The sequence below is a fragment of the Apus apus genome, chromosome 10, assembly GCF_020740795.1.
Source record: "Apus apus isolate bApuApu2 chromosome 10, bApuApu2.pri.cur, whole genome shotgun sequence".
Lineage (NCBI taxonomy): Eukaryota > Metazoa > Chordata > Aves > Apodiformes > Apodidae > Apus > Apus apus.
Window position 1 is genome coordinate 20,879,398 of NC_067291.1, and position 25,668 is coordinate 20,905,065.

Consider the following 25,668-nt stretch of genomic DNA (forward strand, 5'->3'; position numbering starts at 1 on the left):
CCATCCCTGGCCCCAGCCCCTCCCTGGGGTTTGCTCCTTAGAGCAGATTCACCACCGTGACAAAACCCTTGGCCACCATGGGTTCATGACCCAGGTGCCTCCAAAGCTGCAGAGAAAAGCCACATGTCAGGTAAATTTGGATTCAGATGGTTTGGGGGAAGCACTTATGAACTATAAAACCCTGAGTTTTGTTCCCCACGCTGGAGAAGCTGCACTGGGGAACCATTGTGGGGGCAGAACCGACCCGTCCTCCTGTCACTGGTGTTGTCTTGGCATGGAGGTGTGAGTGGGAGGAAAGGCAGCTCAGTCAGCTGAGCTCCAGGAAGCACAGGAAGCGTGGGGGGAAATGCACGCGCTGGAAACAAGGGGGGAAAGAAAGGTAAATTGTGTGACATGGTATCAGCAACGTGAATTCTGGTCTTTCAGTGCAAGGGAACCCAGCAGCTGGCTCTGAGCCCGCTGGCACAAGGGTGGGGGCAGCACCGAGCAGGACGAGCCTTGCAGGGGGACAAGTCACCGGCGCCGGGATTCACCGGGTCATGGTCCTGCCCACGGGGAGATGTGGGTGAGAAGCAGAGCGCGGGGCAAGAGGGCAGGCTGACAGTGCTGTGCCTTCCTGGCTCCTTCCTCCCCAGGGCAGGGAGGTTTTGGGGCTCCCTAGCCCAGCTAACCCCAGCAGCTCCAGCCCTGGGAGCTGGGGTGCAGCTCTGGGGTGCTGGGGGCACAGACCCACAGAACTGCTCTGCTTGGGTAAGACCTTGAAGATCATCAAGCCCAACCATCCACCCAACTGTACCGAGTCCAGCGCTAAACCATGTTCCTAAAGACCACATCTCCCCATACAGACTCAGAGGATGGCTCAGAAGCATCCTGCCACCCCCCACTCCACCGTGCCAGCCTGGGGGTGAGCAGCACCCCCCGAAACCTGGGCAGCGGGGGCTCGGCGGGAAATTAAACACGCCGGGGAGAACTGGCAGAGCAGCCCGTGCGCTGGCGCCTCGCTTTGTCTCAGAGTAATTTAGCAGGTTTAATGAGGACTCGCTCACATGATGCTGTGAATAGCTGCTTTTGTGGGAGACAAGAGGTGATGGACCAGTTGGAGTGGAGGCGGCTGGCACCGATGCCACCGTGTGTCCCTGCGCCCCGGGGCTGCTGCAGGAGCACCCCAGGGGGATTGGTGATGAGCAGAGAGGGGGGCAGAGAGGAGAAGGGCTTCTGTGGGGCCAAACCCAACCCCTCAACCCCCTCAGGTTAGGAGAAAAGGTAGCGGAGTTGTTGGGGTGGGGGTAGAGGTGCAGCCACAGAACCGGTGACCCTGGCCCTGCCACGGTGCTCTGGGGTGTGGGGTGGGCAGGATCCCCCTGAACTGCCCCCGGACTCCCTGTCTCAGGGAACAAGCTTGGAGGAGCAAGAAGGATGGAGCATTGCTGCCACCTGAAATGGGGGATACTGGTGGCACCATGCCTGGTGCTCCCTGCTGGGGGTACAGAGCCCCAGGACATCTTTGCTTCAAGAGTGACTGAATCCTGACAATTAGAGCCTGAGGCGGTGGGATTCAAAACCCTAATTTGGCCTGATTAAAGCTTAATGATTCCAGCTTAATGATTAAAGAAATGCCCCAATTTCCTCGTTCCAAGCAGCCCTCGGTGCCAAGCCTCAGGTGGAGAGGACACGCACGGGGCTGCAGCTCCTGCAGACAACACAGGAAAAAACCCAGGATTTCAATGGCTTGGGCACAGAGAGGGGGATTCATGCAAACAGATGAGCCAGTTAGCTAACGACAGGGAGAAATTAAAGTGTTTTAATGAGGATTTCAGGATGAATAACAACCTGGCAGACTCTCAAGCAGAGGGGAATTGCTGTGCAGAATAATTTGCAGGGCAGCAGAGCCCGAGCTGAGGCAGAGGGTCTGCAGCCCCTGCCCCCCCATCACCCGCAGGGCTGGGGGCAGGAGGGGAAGGGGTCACCCCACGCCAGGAAACCCTCCAACTCTTCCCAAAAAGCACTTCAGCAGGGCACCAGGCACCTTCCCTGGAGAAGCAGGGGCAGAAAATGAAACTGCCCATGTGTGCTGGAGCTCTGGACCCCATTAAATCAGCGACAGGGGCGGCCTCCCTTCACACAAGGTGCTCTCTTCATGAAAGCATCTTTTGATTATGTTATTGCAGCTATCAAAATATTGCAGAGTTCAGAGCAGTCCCTGGGGATTGCCAAGCTCTTCAAAGAGCAGAGGACAACAGCTGGGGAAAAAGAAGCCTTTAATTATGTCAGCTTCCACACTAGTTTCTGCAGTGGAGTTCCTTAAAAAATAGTGGTTCTAATGAGAAGAAGCACATACGGCTTCATTGTTCAAACACGCAAAAATGAAGCTGATTTTTTCCCCCCCCTTTTTTTTAATACATGTGCAAGTTTCTTTTATGCCCTCTGGTATCACCCAGGACCATGTACTGAGGGCCTCTGAAGCACAGAAATTTGTGCTGTGTAAATCAAAGCCCAGCTGTGGAGCTGCCCTCCCATCTCCATCCTGGGCGGAAGCTTTTCCTCTACAGCCCAGCCCGATGCTCTTGCCATTCCCTGTTGCTTTCACACACTTCAGCAGCATTTTCCTCCTTCCCAGCTGCTCCAGACTATGCAAAACCACAGGGCAGGCTGAGATTTCAGTGGGGTAACCTGCCACAAAGCCAGTCATTTGGGTCAGATGTTCATCTGAATTTAAATGTAAAGGCCCATTTTTACTCCCCAACGTAAATAGCCAACAGCAGAGCCCTGTATTACACAACATGGGCCAAGCCCACATTTTAAATAACAAATTGAGTATATTCTTCTAATAAATTATCCTATCTAGCAAATCTAATTACCAGGCCAGCGTGCGGTGCAGCCTGCTGCATAAAGTCTCTCTATCAGCTCTGCAACACTTTGGGAAGCTCTGAGTACTAATAAAGAGTGTTTTGTTCAACAACTCACAAGGAACAATTACAAATAATTGCCAAGAAGGGTGTGTGCCTCATTTAAGCCACTACATATTAAAAAATGATGAAGCAGAGTGAAAATAAAAAATAAAACCCTGCTGATGAGCCCCAGCGACCGGCTCTGACGCAGCCACCTCTGCCCTCCCCGTGCCCCGTGTTCCACAGGATGGATTCTCATGGGGATGAGACTCTCTGAGGACGAGTAAGTTGGTGTAACTGCCCAGAGCTGAGCAATAAACCAGAGCCAGAGCCTGGGATTTATGCTGGGACATCCTGATGTTTGTCAAACCCTTGCCTGGTGTCCAACAGGAACAGAGCAGCAGGTCGTGCATTAAGGGAATAACTTGGATTGAAGGTGCATCCTTCTGGCTTGTGCCCTGCAGGCTGGGGCTGCAGGAGCTGCACCCCATTTCCTGTCTGTCTGGGGGGCTTCCTAGGCTGGGCTACAGCCATGGGGGCTGATCCTCTGCTCCCTCCATGAGGCACTGCCCAACAGATCCCTCATGGATCCCGCTGGGATCTTCTTTTCCAACCCATAAGACAGCAACAAGCAGAAAAGTTACTCATGATAGAACAAACAAAGCCCCAAACCAAGAAATCTCCATGAAAATTCACTCACAGGAAGTAGAAAGTTTTCTGGGAATGTCTCATTCCTCCCTCGAAGAGATGACATAGAGTGGGATATTTTTTCACCCTTTTCCAGCCAATCAGTGTCTCCTGCAGGGGCTGAGCTTCATAGGGGATCACGTTCACTGCCCAAATGCTTCAACCCTGCAAACATTCACACTGTAAAACAAAACAAACCAAAACAAAAAACCCACAGTGTCTCAGCAGGAAAATCTACAAGAACCCCCTGAGTGTGAGACTTTCCCTATTTCACTTCTCATGGTAGAAGGACTTACAAAGAGCAACTTTTGCGAAGGTTATAGCTGCAGCACTGGTGTTTAAGCTGCCAATTTCTTTACATTCCTTATTTAATAAGATAATGGGGAGGGGGAAAATCTTAGAAATCTTACCCGTAGAGCAGCTCCCTTCCCCAGGCTGCAGGACACTGCAGGACACTGGCACTGGAATGTCCAAATTAAAGCTCGGGCAACAACAAGCAGCAAAGATCAGAGATGTAGCCACCTATGCAAAATTAAAAAAAAAAAAAAAGAGAGACATTTAAAAACAATATAAATATGCCTTTTTGGTGTGTTTTCACATGCAAATAACAAGCCAGGAGAGCAGCATTCCTGGGACAGGGAGCAAAGCAGGGTTCAAAACGGGCTGAGCCACATTCCAGTGGGCATCCCCCCCTCCGGAGCAGGTCAGAGCCACCACCTCCAATGGTTCAGAGGCTGGTGAATCCAAAATATTAGGACAATTACAAACCCAGATCACCTTCCAGGCAGGCCAGACCACAGGCTGCAGAGAGGTTTCATGCAGCCCCAAGGCTCCATGAAGGCAGCACTGAGCTCACAGCCCCAGCACCCTCCCAGCTGGGGCCGAAGATGTGCTTCCATGGCAGCCTGCAGGGATCCAGGAGCAGCCTGCAGGGCTGTGGGAGCAGCCTGAAAGGATGAAGGAGCAGCCCTCACGGATGGAGGAGCAACATGCAAGGATGCAGGAGCAGCCTCCGTGGCTTTGGGAACAGTCTGCATGTCTAGAGAAGCATCCCGCATGGATGCTGGAGCATCCTGTACACGCTCACCACAGGGCCCTTGCTTTTTATGAAAGAGCTGCTTAAAAACATGCCAGAGCTCTGGATTACAAACTGCAAAGCACTTAACAACACCTGCACAAGAAGAAAACTCAAAATAATGTTATGGCAAGAGCCAACCTGGCACCAGGGCCCTCCTGGCCCAGGAGACGTTCCCAGCAGGAGCTGCAGAAGGATGTGGCAGCAGGTCTTGTGTGGCTGGGAGGAGGATTTACACTAAAAAAGGAGGATTTACACCAAGAGCAGCCCCAGGAAGAGGCCCGTTGAGCCAGGGCCCATCACTGCCCCCACAACGCCCGGGCAGAGTTTCAGCTACAAACACCTCGGGTTGATTTCTTTGGGCAGGAACGTTGTGAACTTGGGTTGAAAGAACAATTTATTCCTTGTGATTTCTTCTCCTGGTAGAAGCTCCTTAGCTTTCCCAGACTTGGTTTTTTCCAAAAGAAAACAAGAAGTTAACCATTGCAATGAAGGAACTCGCTGCTGCCTTTGTTTCCCTCTCGCGGCGTTGCAGAACTCAGATTAAAAATGGAAAGGGGCACCTTTAAAACTTTAATACCATTTAAATGTTCCAGTCTCACTGCTGCACCAGATCGTTCAGTAAAGTAGCTAATTAAAAAATGGCTGCTGTGATGACAGACTAGATTAATAGTTTTTGAAGAGCAGCCAGTGCACCAACTGCTCCTGTAGCCATGATGAAAGCTAATAATGTAGAAAATTCTGCCAATTCTTTTAATTCATGAATATTTAAGCCTGTGAAAAATCTGTCAGATTATAGCACTTTTCTGGTGATTTTCTGCTTAAGTACATTTATGGGCAAATGCCAGTTGCTCAAGAAACTTCAGTGGAATGTGGAGACTTTTTATTGTCTGCCTCTCCAGAGCCCTTTTCTCTCTCCTCCAGCTACTTAAGTCCTGCCAAGGCTGTGGGTGCCGGGGGGAGCTGGCTGCTCCAGAGGGGCATCCAGCTGGGCATGGCTGTGCCCCTCTCCCCTGCTGTCCCCAGAGTGAGGGAACAGGATGAATCTTTCAGGTTATGCCCCAGGACGGGAAGAAACCTGAAGATGATTCTTGTTTAGGAATGTCTTTGCTGCAAGAAGAATAAAAAAACTCTGTCTTTCTAGGAGCATAAGTTGCCTGGTGTCTCCTGGCCAGGCTCTCCCTGAAGGACTAAGGGAGCTGAGGGCTTTCATGCCCTCCTCATTAACGCCATGCAATTAGACAAGGCAGGGGCTGGTGATGAGTATGGTGGATCCCAACAAAGGGGTCTTTTTCATCATTTCCTCCATTTTTCCCACCAAACCTGCCCAGTTCTCAGTGCTGAACTGCAGAGTTTGTTCTGCCAGCTGGAAGCAGGGTGGAAAAGGAGTCAAGCAGGCAGCGACAGCAATGGGTCCTTCTCCTCTCCTCCGTGTCCATCAGGAAGGTTCACCTGGGATGCAATGTGACATGAGCACTGCAGCACGTCGGCAGGATTGGTCCTCCTGGGTGGTGCCATGGCTGGGTGGCAGGGCATGGGCAGCTCTCCCTGCAGGAAAGATGTGGAACAACCACAAAGGAGAGATGCTGAATTGTGCTTCTGCACCAGGTGATGCTGTTTCGGACTGTGAAACCCGCAGTGACTTTGAAACAAAAATGAGGAAATGCCACCAAAATCCAGAACAGATTCCCTAAAGCTGCAAACACAGTGAATGATCCCAACCTGGTTGGTGAAGGGGGAGCTGCTGTGGGGGCTCATGCTTCCAAACCTCCACACCATGGCTCCTCCGTGCTGCCAGCTACATCAGCCCTTCCCAACCTTCCTTGAACTTTGCAGTGTAATTAAGTGCTCACAGGATTTGCAGGCTCTGGGTGTCCCAGCAGGGAATGATTCCTTTGAAGCTCCCCCAGTTGAGCCGGTCATCCCGACCCCAGGTCCTTTCCTCCAGGAATAACCCAGCTGTGCTGGGCACCACCTGCTCCAGGAGACAAAGCTGCTCCCTGCTCCCCATAGCTGGTAATGCTGCTGTTTTATGGAGGGGTGCTCTGCCCGGGTGACAATGAGCACCATGGGGTGCTCTGCCCAGGTGACAGCGAGCATCAGGGGCTTGGGGAAAACTCTGGACTTTCCTCAAGGGCTGGGGGTTTGGCCTGGCTGCCGTGGGGATGCAAACAGCCACAGCAGGATGGAGGTGAGCCTGGAGTGCAGCAGAAAAGCTGAGAACCCCCTTCCGTTCTCATCACAGACCTTCAGCCACTTACAATGTCACTTCAGCTGAGCAATAAGCAATTATGATTTAATTACTCCAATGCTCCTCAGCAGAATTTTCTGAATAGTAATAGTCACTTTTATGGCACCTCATTTATCCTTCCTCTTCTTCATCTGGATTTATCCCCCCCTGCCACAGGCCTTGGCACGGCCAGACCCACCAGAGGGGGTCACCTTGCCCTCTGCTCCCCCCTCACCTTGCTCCCCCCAACACCACGTGCCACGACAGCACCCCAGCTTTGCAGCCCCACGTGCCCAGCCTGGAAACACGCGGCTCGGGGAGAACACGACAAGTGCTGCTAATTCATAAATATTTAACACCCAAATCTGCTGCCTCCTGATATCTTTCTCCAGAGTTTCTATTCTAGTACATATTCCACACACACACACCCTCCCCCCCCCCCACTGTCCCTCCTCGGGTGGTTTGTTTTTTTTTTTCCCCTTCCTCTTGGCCAGGCACTAATCCAAGTGCTGAGATGACTGTTTCACTTCCCTGCTGTCATCAGTTGTTTTTATCTTATCTGGACCCTGGATGCCAGTCAGCAACCCGCTGCGGTCCTTCCAGTTGAGGCCTGACCTCTGCAATCAGCCTCAAGATGTCCTGTAACAAGCAGATATGGTTACTCAACTTGTCCATCAGCACTTCTGGAAGGGGGGATGGGGGTAGGGGGGGGGAAAGATAAAATCCCCGGGGAAGACAGAGCTGAGAGCTCAGGTGGGGGGAGCTGCTGGGAGCACAGGGGCTCAGTGCTGAGCAGGACGCTTGGGGAGGCTGGGCTGGGAATTGTTCAGCCTGGAGAAGAGAAGGCTCCAGGGAGACCTTAGAGCACCTTCCAGTGCCTGAAGGGGCTCCAGGAAAGCTGGGGAGGGGACTTGGGACAAGGGCAGGGAGGGATGGGATGAGGGGGAATGGATTTGAGCCGCAAGAGGGGAGACTGAGATGAGATCTGAGAAGGAAATTCTTTGCTATGAGGGCGGTGAGACCCTGGCCCAGGTTGCCCAGGGAAGCTGTGGCTGCCCCATCCCTGGCAGTGTTGAAGGGCAGGTTGGATGGGGCTTGGAGCAGCCTGGGCTGCTGGGAGGTGTCCCTGCTCATGCAGGGGGTGGGACTGGGTGGTCTTTAAGGTCCCTCCAACCCAAATCAGTCTGAGATTCTGCAACTCTAAGATGAGCCCCTCGGAGCCAGCCAACCCTTTCCCTGATCCCCCCAGCACTTGGGGGAACAGCAGCACTGAGCTCAGCACTCTGGCCCAGAAAAGAGCTCCCTCAGGAGCATGTCCCCAGTGGCTCTGGGACACATTCTCCTTCAAGGTGGGACAACTGCAGACACCTGGAGGACCAGCTGTGCCAAAAGGACACCCCCAGCACAGCAACACTGGCTACCCAGACGCTACAGAGAGGGTCTGGTGTCCCCTGGCTGCCCCAGCAGCAGAGAGAGCAGGAGGAGCCACGGGGACACTGGACAATGCTCTCTTACTCCAGAGCCAGCAGCTGCCTCCAGCCCATTGTCCTTCCTGCCTGCTTTGTCCCCTTCCCAACTCATCTCCAGCATCTCCCAGCACGGGTTTCCACAGTTAATTTATCAGTTTAATACCAGCACCATCAAGCAGGGAGCAGTGAGGCCAGCACTGAGCCAGCACCACTCACACATCACCCCGAGCAAAACCCTCCTCTACGATTTCCTCAACATGAGCTTTATCATAATGCTCAAGTGCTGAAGTAACAGGGCTGTTAGTTCCAGCAGATTGAAGGGGGTGGCATGTGGGGAAGGAGGAGAGAAACGGATGGGTTTCAGCTCTGCCAAAAGCTCTTGTTGCTTTTGCAGCAACATCTTTATTTTCTAAGAGAGGATTTAAGACCTTGTTGTGTATAAACAACCGGGACTAGAGTAACTCGAACGGTGAGGAGCTGTAAAAGGTTATACATAGAAATGCTGTTAGGCTGCATGAAATAAGATTCTTCCTGGAAACATGACACTGAACATTCAAGGGAGGGGGAGGATTAGCTGTAAAATGGCTCTAGAAAAGGGGTTACAAATTAAATACAATAAAAAGAATCCTTTTGAATGAGATCTTAATTTAACCTCAACATCATGACCATATATTTCAGGAAATTAATCCCTCGGCCTCCAATAAATCCAAAGTATAACACAACCACTTATGGTTCAGCAATGAGCCATTAGTATGGGCTACAGATCCTGCAAAACCACCCGAGCCATTATTCAGGAATGTGCTGAACTACCCAGGTGTAACACTGGCCAGCAGGGCTGCCAGGAGCATGAGCCACTCCAAGACCTGCACCCCTCTCCCAGGGGTCTGATGGCTTTTTCCTCTGCCCCATCCCACCCCTCCTGAGCAAACACCAGGGCTCCTGGGCTGCAGGAATAAGCTGGGAGGGGCCTCGGGGAGGGGATGAGCCTCAGTGGGTGCTGGGTCCCAGAGGAAAGCCCAGCATTCATCCAGGGCTGTCTCTGGGCTGCTTTCAAAACAAAACTGAGGACAGAAGTGCAACTGCAAAGTTCCCCAAAGCCTTTTCGAGCCCTCTCCTCTCCCACCGCCCGCGCTGCCAGCTTGGCACCAGGATCTTCTGCATATGCCCCAGAATGAGGAGAGTAACTTCTAACGAGTCAAGAGTGGAACCTTGCTCTGAGAGCAAACATATGCCACCACAGCTCCCTTGGCAAAGGCACTTGGAGCCCGTGGCTGGCGCTGCAGTGAGAGCTCTTCCCATCCAGGCACTCTGGGGCTCTTGATAAGGAGCACGTAGACCAGGTGAAGAGCACTGGAGCTTTGCAAGCTTCAAAGGAGCTGCTGGCAGAGCCTGCTGCATCCCTGCTTTATGTCAGAAGCAGCCAGATTCCTCCCAGGGAAACATCCCTGCAAACTGTTTGGGATATTGTGGAGCAAGTGGCGATTTGGGTGGTAAAAGACGTCATTACAAACACCAGCCACCCCGTGCATCTAGACAGGGTGAGATAACCAACAGAGCTGCAAAGCCCCAGCACGGTGCTGAAGCCTGAGGGCCCACACGCTGCCCCAGCTTTCCTTTCCAGACAGGAGAAGGCAGCAGAAGCAGGAAAGTGTCCATAGAATCACGGATCATCAAATGGTTTGGGTTGGAAGGGACCTTTAGAGGCCATCTAGTCCAACCCCCTGCAGTGAGCAGGGACATCTTCACCTGAACCAGGTTGCTCAGAGCCCTGTCCAACCTGACCTTGACCACACATCAAGGCCATCCTGGTGGGCAGCCCTGTGCAGAGCCAGCCCAGAGATGTCTGGGCTGGAAAAAGCCTCTTTGATGGGGAAAAAAAGAAGTTCCCCAATCAGAAATCTTTTTTGTCAGCACTGTAGGTTTAGGGCACAAACTCAACAATAAGTCCAAGAGCATCCCAGGAAGCTCTGTCACCATAAAAAGGGCAAAAGTGCCATTTCTGGTGAGGAATCACAAGCAGATGGGCAGGATCTTCCACCGCCACCTCTCTGCAGCCCAGCAAACCCCTTTCCCATGGTGCAACCCCTCTCCAGGCTGGGTGACCCACCACGGGGCAGACAGGAGCCACCACCCCCACCACCTTCAAGCAGAAAGTCGCCTCCTTTCCTGTGGGGATCTCCTCCTGGTGGCCACACCAGGGGTTTCCCACCTGCAGAAGCTGCCCGCAGCTGGGGCAGGCGCGAGGTGGGAACCACGGGTGCTCTGCTTTCTCATCAACCACCAAAGTTCTCACTTGTCACCCAGCCCCGTTCCCAAACCGCTGGCCTGGGTCTCGCTGAGGCGGATGCTGTGGGTTTTCATGTCTGAAATAAATTGCACAACAAACTCAGCCCAGCCATGAGAAGCGTGAGCTGAAGCAAAGCAGCTCTAATAGTGCTTGTCCTGTGGGTCCCGCTGGGAGACTTTTCAATTGATGGAGTTACAAGAGATGAAATATTCAGTAGGATTAAGAATTTGGAGGAGGTGGAAATCAAAGTGAAAAAGAAAACAAGTAAAAACAGCTTAATCCAGCCTTCTAGCACTAATTGTCATTGGGATTCGGGCTAAAACAAACACAACAAAACGAGCTGCCAATTTGAAAGGGGAAGGAAGAGGGTGAACGTGATTCCCATCGCATCGAAAGCAGCCCCTGTTTGTCTGCACATCGCTGCAGATGGCAGCAGGGAGGGACCAGGAGGCAGCAGGAAAGGACCAGGAGGCAGCAGGAAGGGACCAGGACCAGGAGGCACCAGGAAAGGACCAGGAGGCAGCAGTGAGGGACCAGGAAGCAGCAGGAAAGGACCAGGAGGCAGGAGGAAGGGACCAGGAGGCAGGAGGAAGGGACCAGGAGGCACCAGGAAAGGACCAGGACCAGAAGGCAGCAGGAAGGGACCAGGAGGCAGCAGGCAGGGACCACCCTGTCCCTCCTGCCCTCACCACTGCCCGTGCATGCAGCCTGCTCTGTCTTCAATGGCTTTATCAAAGGTACCCCCATAGATGTGTGTGAGTCCCAGCAGGGCAGGGCCTCCAGCAGCCCCCAGGCTCTGCAGATCCCTCCATCCTAGGCAGGAGGAGCAGAGCCCAGGGTCCTGCCCTGGCTGAGCCACGGGGCTGATCCCGCTGAGTTATCCAGTCCTGCAATTTAAGTTGACAATTACATGGTAACTGCCTCGTGCACAAAGAGAAGCTCTGGAAGTATTCCCAGAATACAGAAGTCTGACAGTATCCACCCAATTTGTTGCAACAACAAAGCATACTGGAATATGTCCTTTTATTTGGCAGAGGAGGGCTTTATTTTTTTAGCCTAGGTGGAGAAATGTAGCCTGCTATTTAGGGAGCATGTTGTGCCTTGAGAGTGACAAGCCAAGAGTCTCACTAGAAAGCCAAATTCAAACACAAATTGCATCCTGCCACCCAAGAAACTAAATTGCACCAAGGAAAGAAATTAGTGGGGCTGCATCTGTCGTTAGGGCTTGTGTTTGGAGTTCAGGAACAGAGAACTGGGGGCCTTTCAGGGCTCCCTTATACATTCCCCTTCTCAGCACCAGCTCCAGGGCACACACCCCCTCAACAAGCTGCTGCCTTTGTTCAGCCAAGCTCTCTGCACAGCCAAGCTGGATCACCTGCAGGTGCCTGCCTTGCTGCTGGGGCTTCACCCTCCCCAGGTGCTCAGCACCTCCCCAGAGTCCCCAGCAGACACATCTCCACATTCCAGCTCAGGAAGCAGGACAGCCAAGACTTGTCTGTTTGCTCCTCGAGTGTCAAGAAGCCCCAATGTCCAGCTCGTGCAGGGAGAGGGAGAGGAGGGTGACATCCCAGCAGCCACTGCTGGCATGCAGGAGAAAAGGCTCATTGACTTGCTCAGGTTTCCCTTGTGCTTTTAGATCCAGATCTTCTATCAAAAAGAAAGAAAGAGAGGAAAGAGAGAAGAGAGAAAGAAAAGGAAAAGGGGAAAGGGAAAAGAAGAGGAAGAGAAAAGGAAAAAGAAAAAAAAAAAGAAAAAAATTTTTTTTTAAAAAAAGGAAACCCCAAAATTCTAAGGGAGATTTTGTATGCTAGAAGATCATGTTGGCAGTCTATAAAACCAAGCATTTCAGGAAACCAACCCTGGAGCACCCTGTTTATCTGTAAGACAAACAAGGAGGAATAAAGCCTGCACACCCCAGCAGGGACCCCCCTCTGTGCTCCCCAGCCCCAGAGCTGGCTGTGTGAGGCAAAGTAGGGATGTCCCAGGGACTCCCATGTCACTGGGCCCCTCAGCCCTTCCCAAGGTCCCTGTCACAAGGTTAATGGCACAGGAATTTCTTGGGATGGATTTTTTTTCTCTTGAAGCGTTGCTCTGGTGGAAATAGTCAGCTTTCCAGAGCAGAAACCTCAAGCCATAGCCACATTTCTGAAGCAGCTCATCACTGCCACCGTTCCCCAAACCCAAACCACTTCCTTCCAGCTGGTCATGGTGTGTGATGAAAGGGCAGAGCCTGCTGGGTGCTCAGCAGCAGTGCCAGCACAGAGCTGGGCATCCCCAGCACAGGCTGAGGTAAAGGGATTACAAAGGTAAAGGGGTTACAAGATGTGGGCACAGGGGGGAGGGTGGAGGAAGCAGGAGGGGTGCAAGGTTCTGACTGCTCAGGGTACTGTGGGCAGACACCAAGAAGCCCCAACCCAAACCCACCAGAGTTTGGTGACCTCAGCCCCAATCCAATGCCAGCATAATGGCAGATCCTACAGCTGCTCCATCAGCAGCCCAGGCAGGATGGGCTCACTCCTGCCTGTGCAGCCAGCACAGCCCCCCCACCAGGAGGTGCCTTTCTTGGGAGAAATGGGCTTGTATGGCCCTGCAGATCAGCCCAGGCAGGTTTGGAGGAGCCTGGAGACAGCTGATCCACCACACGTATCCAAGGGCAGCCCTGCACCTTTCCTCCATCTCATGGTAGGGGAGATGCTGACCCTCAGGACAGGGAGGGGTGGTGGCCCTGGGGCAGGCAGAGCCCAGCAGCCAGCTGTGGGGCAGAGCTGCTGACACCAACCAGCACTGCCATGCTCTCCTCACCTCTCCCTGCAGAAAGAAACCAGGAATTTGGGTGCGGGAGGTGAGGGATGGCACAGCACCAGCAGAGCCACCACAGGCTGGGGCTGCCCCTGACCCAGCCAGCTGGGCACTTGAACTCAAAATTAATGTTTCACAAGAATTTGCTGTGGACGGGAAAGTGCAGCACCTCGCTGTGTCTGTCAGCTGGTGGTTTAGCAATCTGCTGCTCTGCTGCTCTCTGCTCTTCCCCTTCCTCTTCCTCCCCACCCTGTGCCTGCCCCACTGTCTGCAAAACCTTCAGACCCAGCAGAGGGCAAGCACAAATCCCAACCATTTGGCCACAGGCACTTTGCAAAAGTTGGGCTTGGAAAAATGCAGAGCAGGGAAAGGAAAAAGGGAAAGAACGTGAGGGATGCTGGGAGGGGAACAGAGAGCACAGGGGCAGAAATCCATCAGGTCTGTCCAACTCACTGCTGCAGAAGTGGCACCAGACTGAGGATGTGAAGTGCCCGTGATGAGTATGTCCTCAAGGCCAAGGTGGAAGTCACGGCGGCGACTCTTGTGATGCTGACAAAACCCTCCTGGGAGTTTCACAGGTGCTGGAGGAGGTAGACGTGGGCCTGGCTCTCCTGGGCTGATGCAACAGTGCAGCAAAACCCTGCGCAGAAGGATGGGAGCGAGATGAGGAAATTCCACCCTGTAAAACCTTCCCTCTCCATCCCCACATGGCCCCGGGCCCCAGCAGAGCCTGCACCCACCAGCCCCCCCAGAGCGGCATCGCCAGAGGCTCCTGTCCGGGATCCAGTGCTGGCTGTGACACGGGAGGGCCAAGGGCAGGATTTATCCATGTCATCTACAAGAGGCAGGACAGAGGACAGGGAGGTACACGGGGCTGTTTCAGCACCCAGACAAGTTTCTCGAATTAACTCGACAGAAACCAGCTTTGCCCTGGCGAGCCCTCCAGCGGCTGCAGAGCAGCTGCCCGTCCTCACCACAGCCCTGGGGGAGCTGGGCACCCTGTCCCTGTGTCCCACAGCACCCCGGGGCTGGCAGCAGAGGAGAGGGACCCATTGCTCCCACAGGAATGGCATCCCTGGGCCACCTGCACCCATCCACAGCCAGGGCGTGGGCAGCAGCAAGAGCATGGCTGGGATGCAGGGGGGTGAGAGCAGCCAGCTGCCCACAACAGTGATTTGTTTTCTATAGAGGGGATCTCAGCTTGAAGGGGGGGAAATATTTAAAAATTACACCCCCAAAAAAACAAAACAAAACAAAAAAACAGAAAAGAAAAAGAAACCACAGCCACATCCTGCCTTAAACTGTTGCTGATGATGTGCTACTTGCCGAGGAGGAGGCACAAGGAGCAGTGCTGGGCTGCTCCTCCACTTGCCAACTAACACTTCAGCTGTGACTCAATCGACTGAAGCCACAAATCCATTTGCGTATGAGCACGAAACCACAGCAACCTGTGCTGCTCCTCAGGACCACGTGTGCCACCACCTGCCTGCCACGAGCTGCTCCTGCCCGGCGGGACACGCTGCAGTCACCCTGTGATCTGCCAGGCTGTGAGGGTGGGGAGACCCTGGCCCAGGCTGCCCAGGGAAGCTGTGGCTGCCCCATCCCTGGCAGTGTTGAAGGGCAGGTTGGATGGGGCTTGGAGCAGCCTGGGCTGGTGGGAGGTGTCCCTGCCCATGCAGGGGGTTGGCACTAGATAGCCTTTAAGGTCTCTCCAATCCAAACCAGTCTGGGGTTCTGTGGTGCCAGAGCAGAGCAATGGCCATGCCCAGCCCTGGCAGCTGCTCAGGGGTCCCACCTGCACCCTGAAGCAGGGCCAACCCATGCCCCCCGACACTGCTGCCACCCTCACAGGGCAGAGTTGGGCCCTTCAGCCCTCGGTGTGGGGCTGTGTGGGCTGGAGGCAGGGACAGGGTAAGCCTGGTGTGCAGCTTGAGAGCCCAGTGCTTCTCCCTTGTGGGTTCACACACACACAATGTGGGTGGGTTGTGACTCACCAAATCCAGTTCAGGGCTACAGGTGCTGTGAGTGTGGAGCCAGCAATTAAGCACTAGAAGAAGGAAAGAAAATCCCAAGCAATTAGCTGCTACAACCATGAGCCAACCAGGACCCTGCTGGAAGTGCTGAGCACGCTGGGAAGGGCACAGGGGGTCCCCTTGGGTCCCCTCTCTCTTCCTCCATGACACACCTTTGCAATGGCAAATAGCTGAGGGACCATGTGCCCACCCTGGGCCACCTCCCATCACCCCCTGGATGATGCTGCAGGGCACAAGCAGTGCGGGAGGCTGCTGGGGTGCTGCCAAATGACACCCCGGGGCTGTGCACAGGGGAAGGCACCATGGCCAGCCCAGGCTGCAGCTTTGCCCTTAGCTTTCACTCCTGAGAGATCTTCCAGACAGAGCTGGGCAGCCCTGGAGGTGGTCTGGGTGGCTTTAGGCATCACAGACATCCCAGATCCAACTACTGGCACGGCAAAGCATCCCCCAGGGAACACACGGGAGCTGTGGGAAAGGCTCAGAGCCCACATATGCACCACACACCCTCCCTCCAGGCCGCACAAGAAGGGACAACAACCCCCGGGTGCTGCTCAGGGACAGGGAGCCAGGTGTCCACACACCCCCCCAGGGACATGCTGGGTCCCCACTGCCAGCCAGGACGGGGCAGCGTCTCCCAAACCCAGCCCGGGGTTCACCCGCCGCAGCATCCCTGCAGTGCAACGAGGGGGAGGAGAAAGAAAGAATTACGTGGTCGAAAAAACATGCAAGAGAAAAAGCAAAGCGTGTTTCGGGGCGGGGCGGGGCGGGGGGGAAGATGTTATCTGCGAAGAAAACGTGTAGTCTCAGGAGCTTTGACAGGTTGTGAATGTTTTACCCTGGCGGTGAAACCGCACCCTGCACCAGAGCCAGCACCTCTCCCCCTCCTGCTGTGACACCCGGCACCCCCAGCCCCTGCTCACCCCCCGCCCCAGCTCCTGGGCACACACAGCCCTGCTGGCTGCTCAGATCCAGCTTTTCCACCCAAAACTTCCAGGCAGCAGCAGCAGCCGGGATCTCTGCACAGACTGACAGCAGACGAGCCCATTTCAAAGAGGCCACCAGCCCCTCCGGGGCACCAATACTCACCCCCTTGGGTTTTTTTCCTTTTTTTTTTTTTTTTCCTTTTTTTCTCCTGCTATTAAAGCAGCACCGCACGGAGTTTCTGGGAACAGCCACGTGCACGTTATCCCTACTAAGGATTTGGCTGCAGGTAACAACAACCTGTGCCCCGAGTTGGCTCAGCAGGAGCAGCACCCGCTTCAAACCGGAGCCCGTCCTGGCATCCAGCAGCAGCAGCGCCCCGAGCAGGAACCCGGCCTCTCCCCTCCCTTGCTCTGCGTTAACCTTTTTGGCTCCTTTATTAAAGCAACTGAGCAGTTTAGACTTTTTTTTTTCCCCCCCCTTCTCCTCGGTGGTTCTGGCTGTAATCTGCCTTGAATATTTCATGTGGAATCCCTGGCGAGGACAAGAAGTGGTTTTATGGGCGCTGGAGGAAAACTCTCGCACAGGAGAAGTGGTAATGAGTACCCCTGAGTACCCTCTCGGTTTCACAACTGCCTGTGTTTAAAAATGAGCAGAAATTGGGCAAGTGGTTCTCATCTGGGAGCAGAGCAGCCTCTCGCTCCCAGCAATGCTTTGCCTTCCAGTAGCTCAGTACAGCCCAGCAACACTTGTTTATTCCAATTGAAGCTGACACCCGCAGCACTCCAGACCAACCAGATGAGCTCATGTGTCTCCTGTTTTATTTCCAACTCAGATTAACAGCATCTCTTTAATTTCTAATGGCCCAGTCTGGGATTTGCAGGCAGTGTTCAAACACCACTACAGGCTGTGTCTCTGCATGCCCCTCTGTGACCAACAGCACAATTTGCACAACGCCAGAGCTCTCATCCCAGTTACACGGGATGGACTCACAGGAAGCTTTTCATCACATGCACACACTTTTTCTTTTTTTTTTTCCCCCACATCCAGGTTTCTGAATTTAACAGGGCAGCCACGATCCCTCTCCTTTTCAAAGGCAAAATATTCCCTTTCATTTCCAGACCCAGTACATCATAACCCAAAGCAAACTCAGTGCAGAGCTGCACAGCAATGCTGTGGTTGGGTGTCAGAATAAAAACCTTTGAGAAGTCCTGAAGATATCTCTGCTGGTCCTGAAAGGAGTTTGCCCTCAAAGCAGACACCTGTGGGGTGGCCAGGGCAAGGGCTGCAGGTGCTTGTGCATCCCTGTGCCCACAGCACCCCGTGCACCCTGGCAGGACCCGCTCAGTGGAAGCAGGATCCAACAGGAACCAGGCTCTCAGGTCATACACTCACAGAATCCCAGACTGATTTGGGTTGGAGGGACCTTAGAGATCACATAGTACCAACCCTTGCCATGAGCAGGGACACCTCCCAGCAGCCCAGGCTGCTCCAAGCCCCATCCAACCTGCCCTTCAACACTGCCAGGGATGGGGCAGCCACAGCTTCTCTGGGCAACCTGGGCCAGGGTCTCATCAGCCCCACAGCCCAGAATTTCTCCCTCAGATCTCATCTCCAGCTCCCCTCTTGCAGCTCAAATCCATTCCGCCTGCTCCCATCCCTCCCTGCCCTTGTCCCAAGTCCCTCCCCAGCTTTCCTGGAGCCCCTTCAGGCACTGGAAGCTGCTCTAAGGTTTCCCTGGAGCCTTCTCTTCTCCAGGCTGAACACCCCAACTCTCCCAGCCTGTCTCCAGAGCAGAGCTGCTCCAGCCCTCCCATCATCTCTGTGGCCTCCCCTGGAGGGTCCCTGAAGGGCAGCAGGGTCCCCCCTTTGCTGAAGCCTGGTGCAAGCAGCTGAGCAGCTGATGCTTTTCAAGGGCCATGGCTCATTCACAGAGACAATTGCAACCCAGGCACAAAAAGCAGGAGAGGTAAATCCGTGGGACAAATGAGGCCCCGCTGGTGTCTTGCCAAAGCCCTTTCCCTGCCTGCAGGAAGAGCTGGAGCCAGGGCTTGGTGCTCTGGGGACACAGCTTTGCAGGCAGCGCTCGGCTGCCCGGCCAAGCTCTGCAGGGGCTGGGGGGGAAGTTTTGGAGACAGAGGGTTTGATTATTTCAGGGAGGCTTAACAAGTTGATTAGTGCAGCTTGGGCAGGGCCAGGGGGTCCCCTGCAGCTGCTTGGGCTTTGTGTCTGCAAACCCAGGACCTGTCTCCTTCCTGCTCCTTGGGGGGGGGGACATGCACAACCCCTCACCCATGCAAGACCCACAGCCCCAACCCCAGGGCAGGATTATCAGCCTGTTCCTGCCCAACCCACGGCTGCTGCTGTGCCAAGGCCTGCTGCAGGTGACTGGCTGCCCAGAGGAAGCCTCCACCAAGCTCTGGGGGCTCAGGCAGGGTCCCTGCAGCATCCCAGCCCCTCCGTGAGGGCTGCCCCAGCACCCAGCTCCTGCCCAGACACCTCAGCGTCAGGATTTAGAATCACCGAATCATTTTGGTTGGAAAAGACCTTGAAGTTCATCAAGCCCAAGTGTTAACTCAGCACTGCCAAAGACGCCAATCAACCGTGTCCCTCAGCACCACATCTGCATGGCTTTTAGATACCTCCAGGGTCAGTGACTCCACCACTGCCCTGGGCAGCCTGTGCTTGCTCCATGAACAGGCCCCCACTGGGCTGCTGAAGGAGCAACACTGAGGGTTCTCCAGGCTCTCAGCTGAACCAGCACCTTGTAGCAACACGGGGAATGGATTTGGTTTCCCCCTGAGCTTGGTCCCATCCCCACCCCGCTGTGCTGCAGCAGGATCAGAGAACACTATTAAAATGGTGTCATGTTACCTATCAATAATAAATGACCAGAATAAATTCACTGCTCTCTGCTTAATAACCTTACCGGATTTCCATTTAAATATCTGCAAAGAAATGGGTCCTGGTTCCATGAGCCTTTCAGATGAACACAAGTGCTGCATTTGCAGAGAGACAGCCCGGGAGAGCCTGGCCCAGCTTTTAATGGGCAAGTGCTTTTCTCCTGCGGCTGCTTCTTTTGTTCCAGCGCTCACATAAAGGGAATTGAAAAGGGAGAACAAAAGGCAGAGGGGATTTGGGGCTACAAGAAGCTCATCTAAGGAGCTGAGGGAACTGGGCTTTGAACCTCAGCATCACCCACACAACCCCCGGTGCATGTCTGAACCAGTGGCTCCGAGGTGCCAGGGGTGGGGACAGGAGGGTGCCAGGAGGCTCAGTGCCAGCCCCACGGCTGCAGGGCTTGGAGAGAGGCTTCCAGCACCCGGGCAGCCGAGCACAGCAGGCTGGGATGAACCCCAAACAACCCAGCGGTGGGGTTATTCACAGCACTTGCTTCTACCTGATGGAAACACAGATTTGGGAGGAACTTTCACCCCTTGCTACACACCCAAGCAACACCAGAGTATTTATACCTTCCCCCAGGAGCCTTGTGAAGTCAACCAAGGCAGCAAAGTCCCAGCTGCGATGGGACCAAGCCCCATGGGCTGGAGAACCAAGCTCCCCCCAGCCCACCAATGCTCACAACAGCTTGGGGCCTGGCCCCTCCTCACTGCACCCTTCGTGCAGACCAGCATATCCACAGTGCTGCTGCCTGTGTTTTATTTTGCTTTTTAAACATGTCAAAGCAGACTGTTCCCTCCCACTGCCCTCAGATGTGGTCGAATTGTTTTCGCCAAAACTTCCCAAATACAAAGTTTCCACCTCAAGCAGACATTGCCCACAAAAAGCTTTCCCCCCGAGCTAACTGCAGAGTTATAAGCAAATAAAACTGGATTTAATAATGGGAAATATTCATCATTCTTGTGCACAGACCTCTGAAGTAAAACCACCCTGGTAGAAGACATCCTTTTCCTGTAAAGCAGAGTTTGTTGCTGCTTTATTGACCAAGGCATATGGAAGACCACATTTTTTTTCTTCCCTTCACATGGGCACAATCTCATGGCAACGTTGAAATTTCCTTTCTTCATACTCTTAAAAATTACTAAGAAGCTGCTTCATTGCAGCCTTTTTTCCCCAAGCCAGCCACCCCAAAAGCTTCCCAGCACAGCAAGGCCCTCGCATCCACCAGCACTTAAATCCCACCTGTGGGGGCTCCTGGGCATGGAAGTATCTTCAAATCTAGAAACTAATTAAACCTGACCAAGGAAAAGGTTTCAGATTCTGTGTCTTTCTTTTTTTTTTTTTTTTAAATTGGAAATGATGAGACAAATAGCAAAGAGCAGAAAAGCAAGATGCAACCTCACTGGCAATGCAAGCTCTGCCAGACGAGCTTCTCACGACACGGAGTCCTCAGACCTTTCCTTAATGCTCATCATGAGGTTGCTGTGAATGACACGGCCTCCTCCTTCCAGTGAGGCTCCCGGGAGAGCAGGGCACAGCACCGGGGCCCTGCAGGCAGGATCAGGCAGTGACGTGTTTGGAACCAGAGACTCCCGGCTCAGGGTTTGGGATCTGCAGTCAGTTGTTATGGACATTGCACAAGCTCCGTCAGGAGTGTTTTGTTGTGGGTTGTTTTCATTTCCACAGGGGACATAAAGCAACCCCCGTGGTTGGTGCTGTGGGAAGGGCAGCCTGAGGTGGGGATACATCCCCGTGTCACTCTACACCACCCAGGCAGAGCCTGGTGTTCATCTGGGGCTTGAGGGGATGGAGATTTTTCACCAGCACATGAGCCTTACCAAGGGGTTTGGAAATAGGAAAAAGAAGCAGGAAGATCTAAGTCCACTTCAGTCAAGCGTGGTGTACTCACAGATCTCTCCCAGGACATAAGAAAGGAGGAAAACCAAGAATGCTCCAGGTTACTCATCCCTTCCAGGGATCTGGAGGAACAGAGAGGACCACAGCAAGCCAAAGCAGCATGGCACACACCAGGTTCACCCCACATTTGGAACTGAAAAGGCACTTTCCCTTGTCCACACACAACTTCTGCTTCCACCCTTGGGCCATAGAGCAATAAGACTGAGGTGAGGGACTGTGCAATCTGCTGGAGGTGACACTGGGTGCAGGTCCTCACCCCACACACAGACCCAGTCATAGAGGGGACATGGTGAGGTGCAAGGTTCAGCTGTGACAGCATGTCCATGCTGGCTGTCCCAAACAGCCAGGACTCCTCCGGGTCCTTTTAGCCCTAAAACAACACAGGAAGTGAGAAGACCTCAGCCTGATATGGAGACAATGAGTTCTATCCAGGAGAGCAAGCACATGTGCCCAGGAGAAGGTGCACATGTGCATGTCCAGGAGAGCAGCCACACCACACACGTGAAAACCCTGGAAGTTCTGGCTCTCAGACACTTGTCTCACAATGGCACCCACCACGCTCACCCTCTGCCACTTCAGGAACAGGTGCTTGGGAGAGGGTCATGCTCTGTAACCTGACATCAAGGTACCTCCCAAGCCAGGGCATTCGTTATTCTCACTGACAAGCCACGATCCCTTAAAGACACTTCCCTGCATTCTCCCACACCACACAGCTCTTCTCCACCAGCCTGGGAGGTGCTTTTAGATGCTGCCTCTAGTTTAAATGGAGATCACAGAGCGGGTGGAAACACGGCTATTTGGAAGTGACAAATCTCCTGTTTCCCCAGGAGCATCTGCACAGCACAAGCCTCCAAGCAAAACTTCTCTTCCCAGAAAAAGGAAGAGAAGGAAAAGAGCAATGCTGCAAAAATCAGAGCTTCCTTTATGGGGATTAAAAAGGAAGATGCAAAACATGCCATGAATTCCCAGCTCTGCCAGGCAGAACGCGCAGTCGTCTGGCAAGGGCAGCACAGCTCGGCGGGGTCCTCTGCGACCACCAGGCCTCCCCCTGGAGAGCTGGGATTAGGTCACTTCTATTCTGGAGACAGAGATTGTTCAACTGCTTTAAGAGGGACGATGTCATCCCCCTGCTGTGGAGCTGCAGGAAGGGTGAGCAGCTGCCCTGGGAAAGGCAGCGTCGCCCCGGGTTTGCTGAGGAGGCTCGACATGTCCTCATGCCAGCAGTGGAGGTGCCCAGCCCTGTGGAGGGCTGAGGGGGCCAGCTGCCACCCCTAGTTTGCTTGAAGGAAGGGCTGGGAGGCTGAAGGCAGTTGAAGGGGCTGGAGGGAGGCAGAGAAGCCAGCAGGGAGGACCAGAGCACCTCCAGCATCCAGCTGTGCTCTGGGTCACAGCGCTCCTGCTGTTGCACCTGGGGGGTGGCACACAGCACACTGAGGTCCTGGGGGTGTCAGGGCCTCCAATCCCTCAAGTCAAGGGCAATTGCAGGGGTGGGGAAGGCAGACACAAGTCACCCACCTGGCACTGCTGGAAGACCCTGCTGTGCATCCAGTGCCAGGGCTGGGAGAGGGAGGTTGGCAGGCACCTCTCTGCTCCGTATTCCTTCCGCATGCTGAGCAACCCAGGGCAAAGCAAGACCCCAGCCACCTAACCCAGCAGCCCACGGTAACAGCCTTCCCCACATCAAAGGCATTCATCTGGAGGACTGGCTGAATGCAGACCAAGGAAGAAAATATTCGTAGAAATCAAGAAATCGAGCCTGTGAATAATGCATCAATCAACAGCCTCTTCTTTTGGACTCCACAAGTACTATTCAAAGCGTGCAGAAAAGAAAAAAAAATGTGATTCATCTCTGATGTTATTGTTAAAATCCAGGCCAATTTGTTTTTTAATAGATGCCATGTACTCTGATGAACAGCATCAGGAATAATGTCTTTAAAGAAACCACAATATTTCTTTCTGAAGAGTAAGTTGATTTATTATACTTTGAGCCTTGAGGTCTGAAAGGTTTCTGCACCTCTGCCAAGGGCCCTCCTGGGGCGATGGAGTTAGGGATTCATGGGGATGGAGTGAGGTGCAGGCCCTGGGGACTACACAGGCATCTGTAGGGTGGAGGCAGAGCAGAGGTGGTAGTCACAGTGACCTGAATTAACCATCCACATCTACCCTGAGCATCCATTGCTGGTGTTTCATTTAGCTGCAGAGCAAGAAACCTTCCTGGCCTCTTGACACACACATCCAGTTCTCATCAGAGTCAGCCTCGCCTGCCTGACCACTCTCCATGTGAAAAACAAGAAGGGAAACCAGCCAAACCCAGCGATGGGTACCAGGAACACTGCTCACTGAGAGACACCTCCATGGAGCTCAGCACGACTCCCTGGCAGGTCCAAGCCTGCACCTTGCAGAAGCTCCCCATTTCTGGGTGCTCCTGGATCTAGGAGTGACAGGGAGAAAGGTGCCTGTTTGTGGTGGCCACTCACCCTCTTTGCCAGCTGCCAAGGTCCCTGATGCACCACAGACAGCTTCTCTGCTCAGCCCACAGCACCTGCCCTCAGCAGAATGGGGTTCTCAGGTGGTGAGACCCGCAGTGTGCCACACATCCCTGCATCGTTACCTGGGCATTAGGTGCTGGCTGACAACTGCTCATCAGCATCAGACAGAGTTTGTAATTAACAGGCCAAATGATCTGGGAATAATTGAGGTTCAGGTGATGCTAAGGTGACCTGCAGCAAGGATACCAGCATCTCTATTGTAGGTCTAAACACAGCTAGAAGGAACTCACGCACCCCTGGGGAACAGGGCAGGATGCAACCATGCTCAGCACCAGGAGCAGTTTGCAATGAACAGGATCCGCCACCATCCAGAGCCCAGGAGCAGGATCACACTGCGAGTGAGTCCCTGAAGAAAGGTCCCTAAGCACCAAACCAGGGGCTGCCACCACTTGTTCCCCAACACCACGTGCAGGACTAAAAGGTGAGCTGAGCAACTACTCACTTGTGAGCAAGGCTGAGAGGGCTGAAGGGCTTCCCAGGTCCTCCTCCCTGACACTGCCTGGGAAGAGGTGGCAGGGGAGAATCCAACACATCACACTGCCCATCTCAGGCTGCTGAACGGCACAGGCAGAAATGCCCACACCTGATGGACGTGCCTTGTCCCTCTGGCTGCAGGCAGGAGGCCCCTGCTGGCTCCTCCAAGGTGCAGCCGGCAACAGGCAGGTGGGGTCTGGCTGTGCTGCCCACCCCATCCCCCTGCCCAAACCTCCAATACCCCCCACCGGCAGGAGTGGGGTGGCAGAGAGGAAAAGCATCTCATCGCCCACCCTGCTCCCCATCACCCATCCCGTTCCGCTGCAAAAACCCACGGGAGCTTTCAGGAAGCATGTCCTCGCTGTGCCTGCGGGGCCGGTGGTGACAAACGGCTTTGTGGCCCTGCCCAGCAGCCCCTGCTCAGGTCTGGGGGCTGCCCAGCAGCAAGGGGGCTTCTGCTGCCCACCTGATGTGGAGGGAGCAAGGGGTGGCTGCTGCAAGTGCACCCCGCGGAAGGTGCTGCGTGGTGCTGAGCACGGGCACGGCTCGGCACGGCCCAGAACGCCCCGAGCCTGAGCGCCAGGCCCTGCAGGAAGAGGAGCTGCAGAAAGCCCTTTCTTAGCCTGGGCTGTGAAGTTGGAGGCACCGGCAGCAGAGCAGCTCCTGCGCTCTCGGGCAGCCCCTGATGTGTCTTCCCGGCCCCCCTGCATCGGCAGCACCAAAGCACCAATGCCAAAAGCGTGTAAAACGCACGCTGAATTCTGGGGAATCGGGACATTTCCATTTCAATTCACATACAAATTAAGCTCAAAGTTGTCATCAAAGAAAAGAAGAAGATGAGGATCAAAGTGATGCAACACTCTGGGAAAGGAAAAGATTAAAGAAAGTAAATTGAACAAGATTTTAAAGAGATATTAAAAGGTGTTAATGCAAGTTAATGCAGCTAATGAAGAGAAAGGGAGGCCATTCAATTAACATTTGCGGCAAGGAGAGAAGAGCTTTCTACACCTCCGCTATAACATCAAAGGGTGGATGCTACCTCTTATTAAAAGGGAACACAGAGTATTTAAAAGGCAGAATAGATTAAAATAGAATTAAGATAATTACGTCCATCTCCATGATGGCAACAGTTTATCATTATATTCCAAAAACAAATCTAATAATACATGCCGCATAGTGTGGTCAGAAACATTCTTTGAAGTGTTTCAAAAAAGCAGCAATTAAGCTAAAGTACAGACGGGTCTGTGGTTTCTCTGGGTAATGGGAGACTTGAAATGTCCAGCCGAAGCTGGGAACTTCGCCTTTCGCCCAAGCTCACCCTCCTGGTTTCCCTCCCCTCCCAGGAATGCCGGGCTGTGCCCAGGAGGAGGGAAGGCTGCTCCGGACCCGGAGCCCCGCCGTTAAAAGCCAGGGGACGGGCCAGGCCGGCAGGCAGGGC

At 53.8% G+C, this 25,668-nt stretch overlaps 1 protein-coding gene across 1 annotated transcript in view; it reads right to left on the minus strand.

Moving 5' to 3' along the window:
• The window catches only part of LOC127388897 (uncharacterized), a 29,020-nt gene extending 25,287 nt beyond the window's left edge, over positions 1-3,733 (minus strand). The window contains exon 1 of the mRNA XM_051628871.1: positions 3,589-3,733. Within this exon, the coding sequence (XP_051484831.1) occupies positions 3,589-3,620 (32 nt within the window). The 5' untranslated portion in view covers positions 3,621-3,733. The remainder of the gene's footprint in view (positions 1-3,588) is intronic.
• Positions 3,734-25,668: the final 21,935 nt, after the last annotated feature.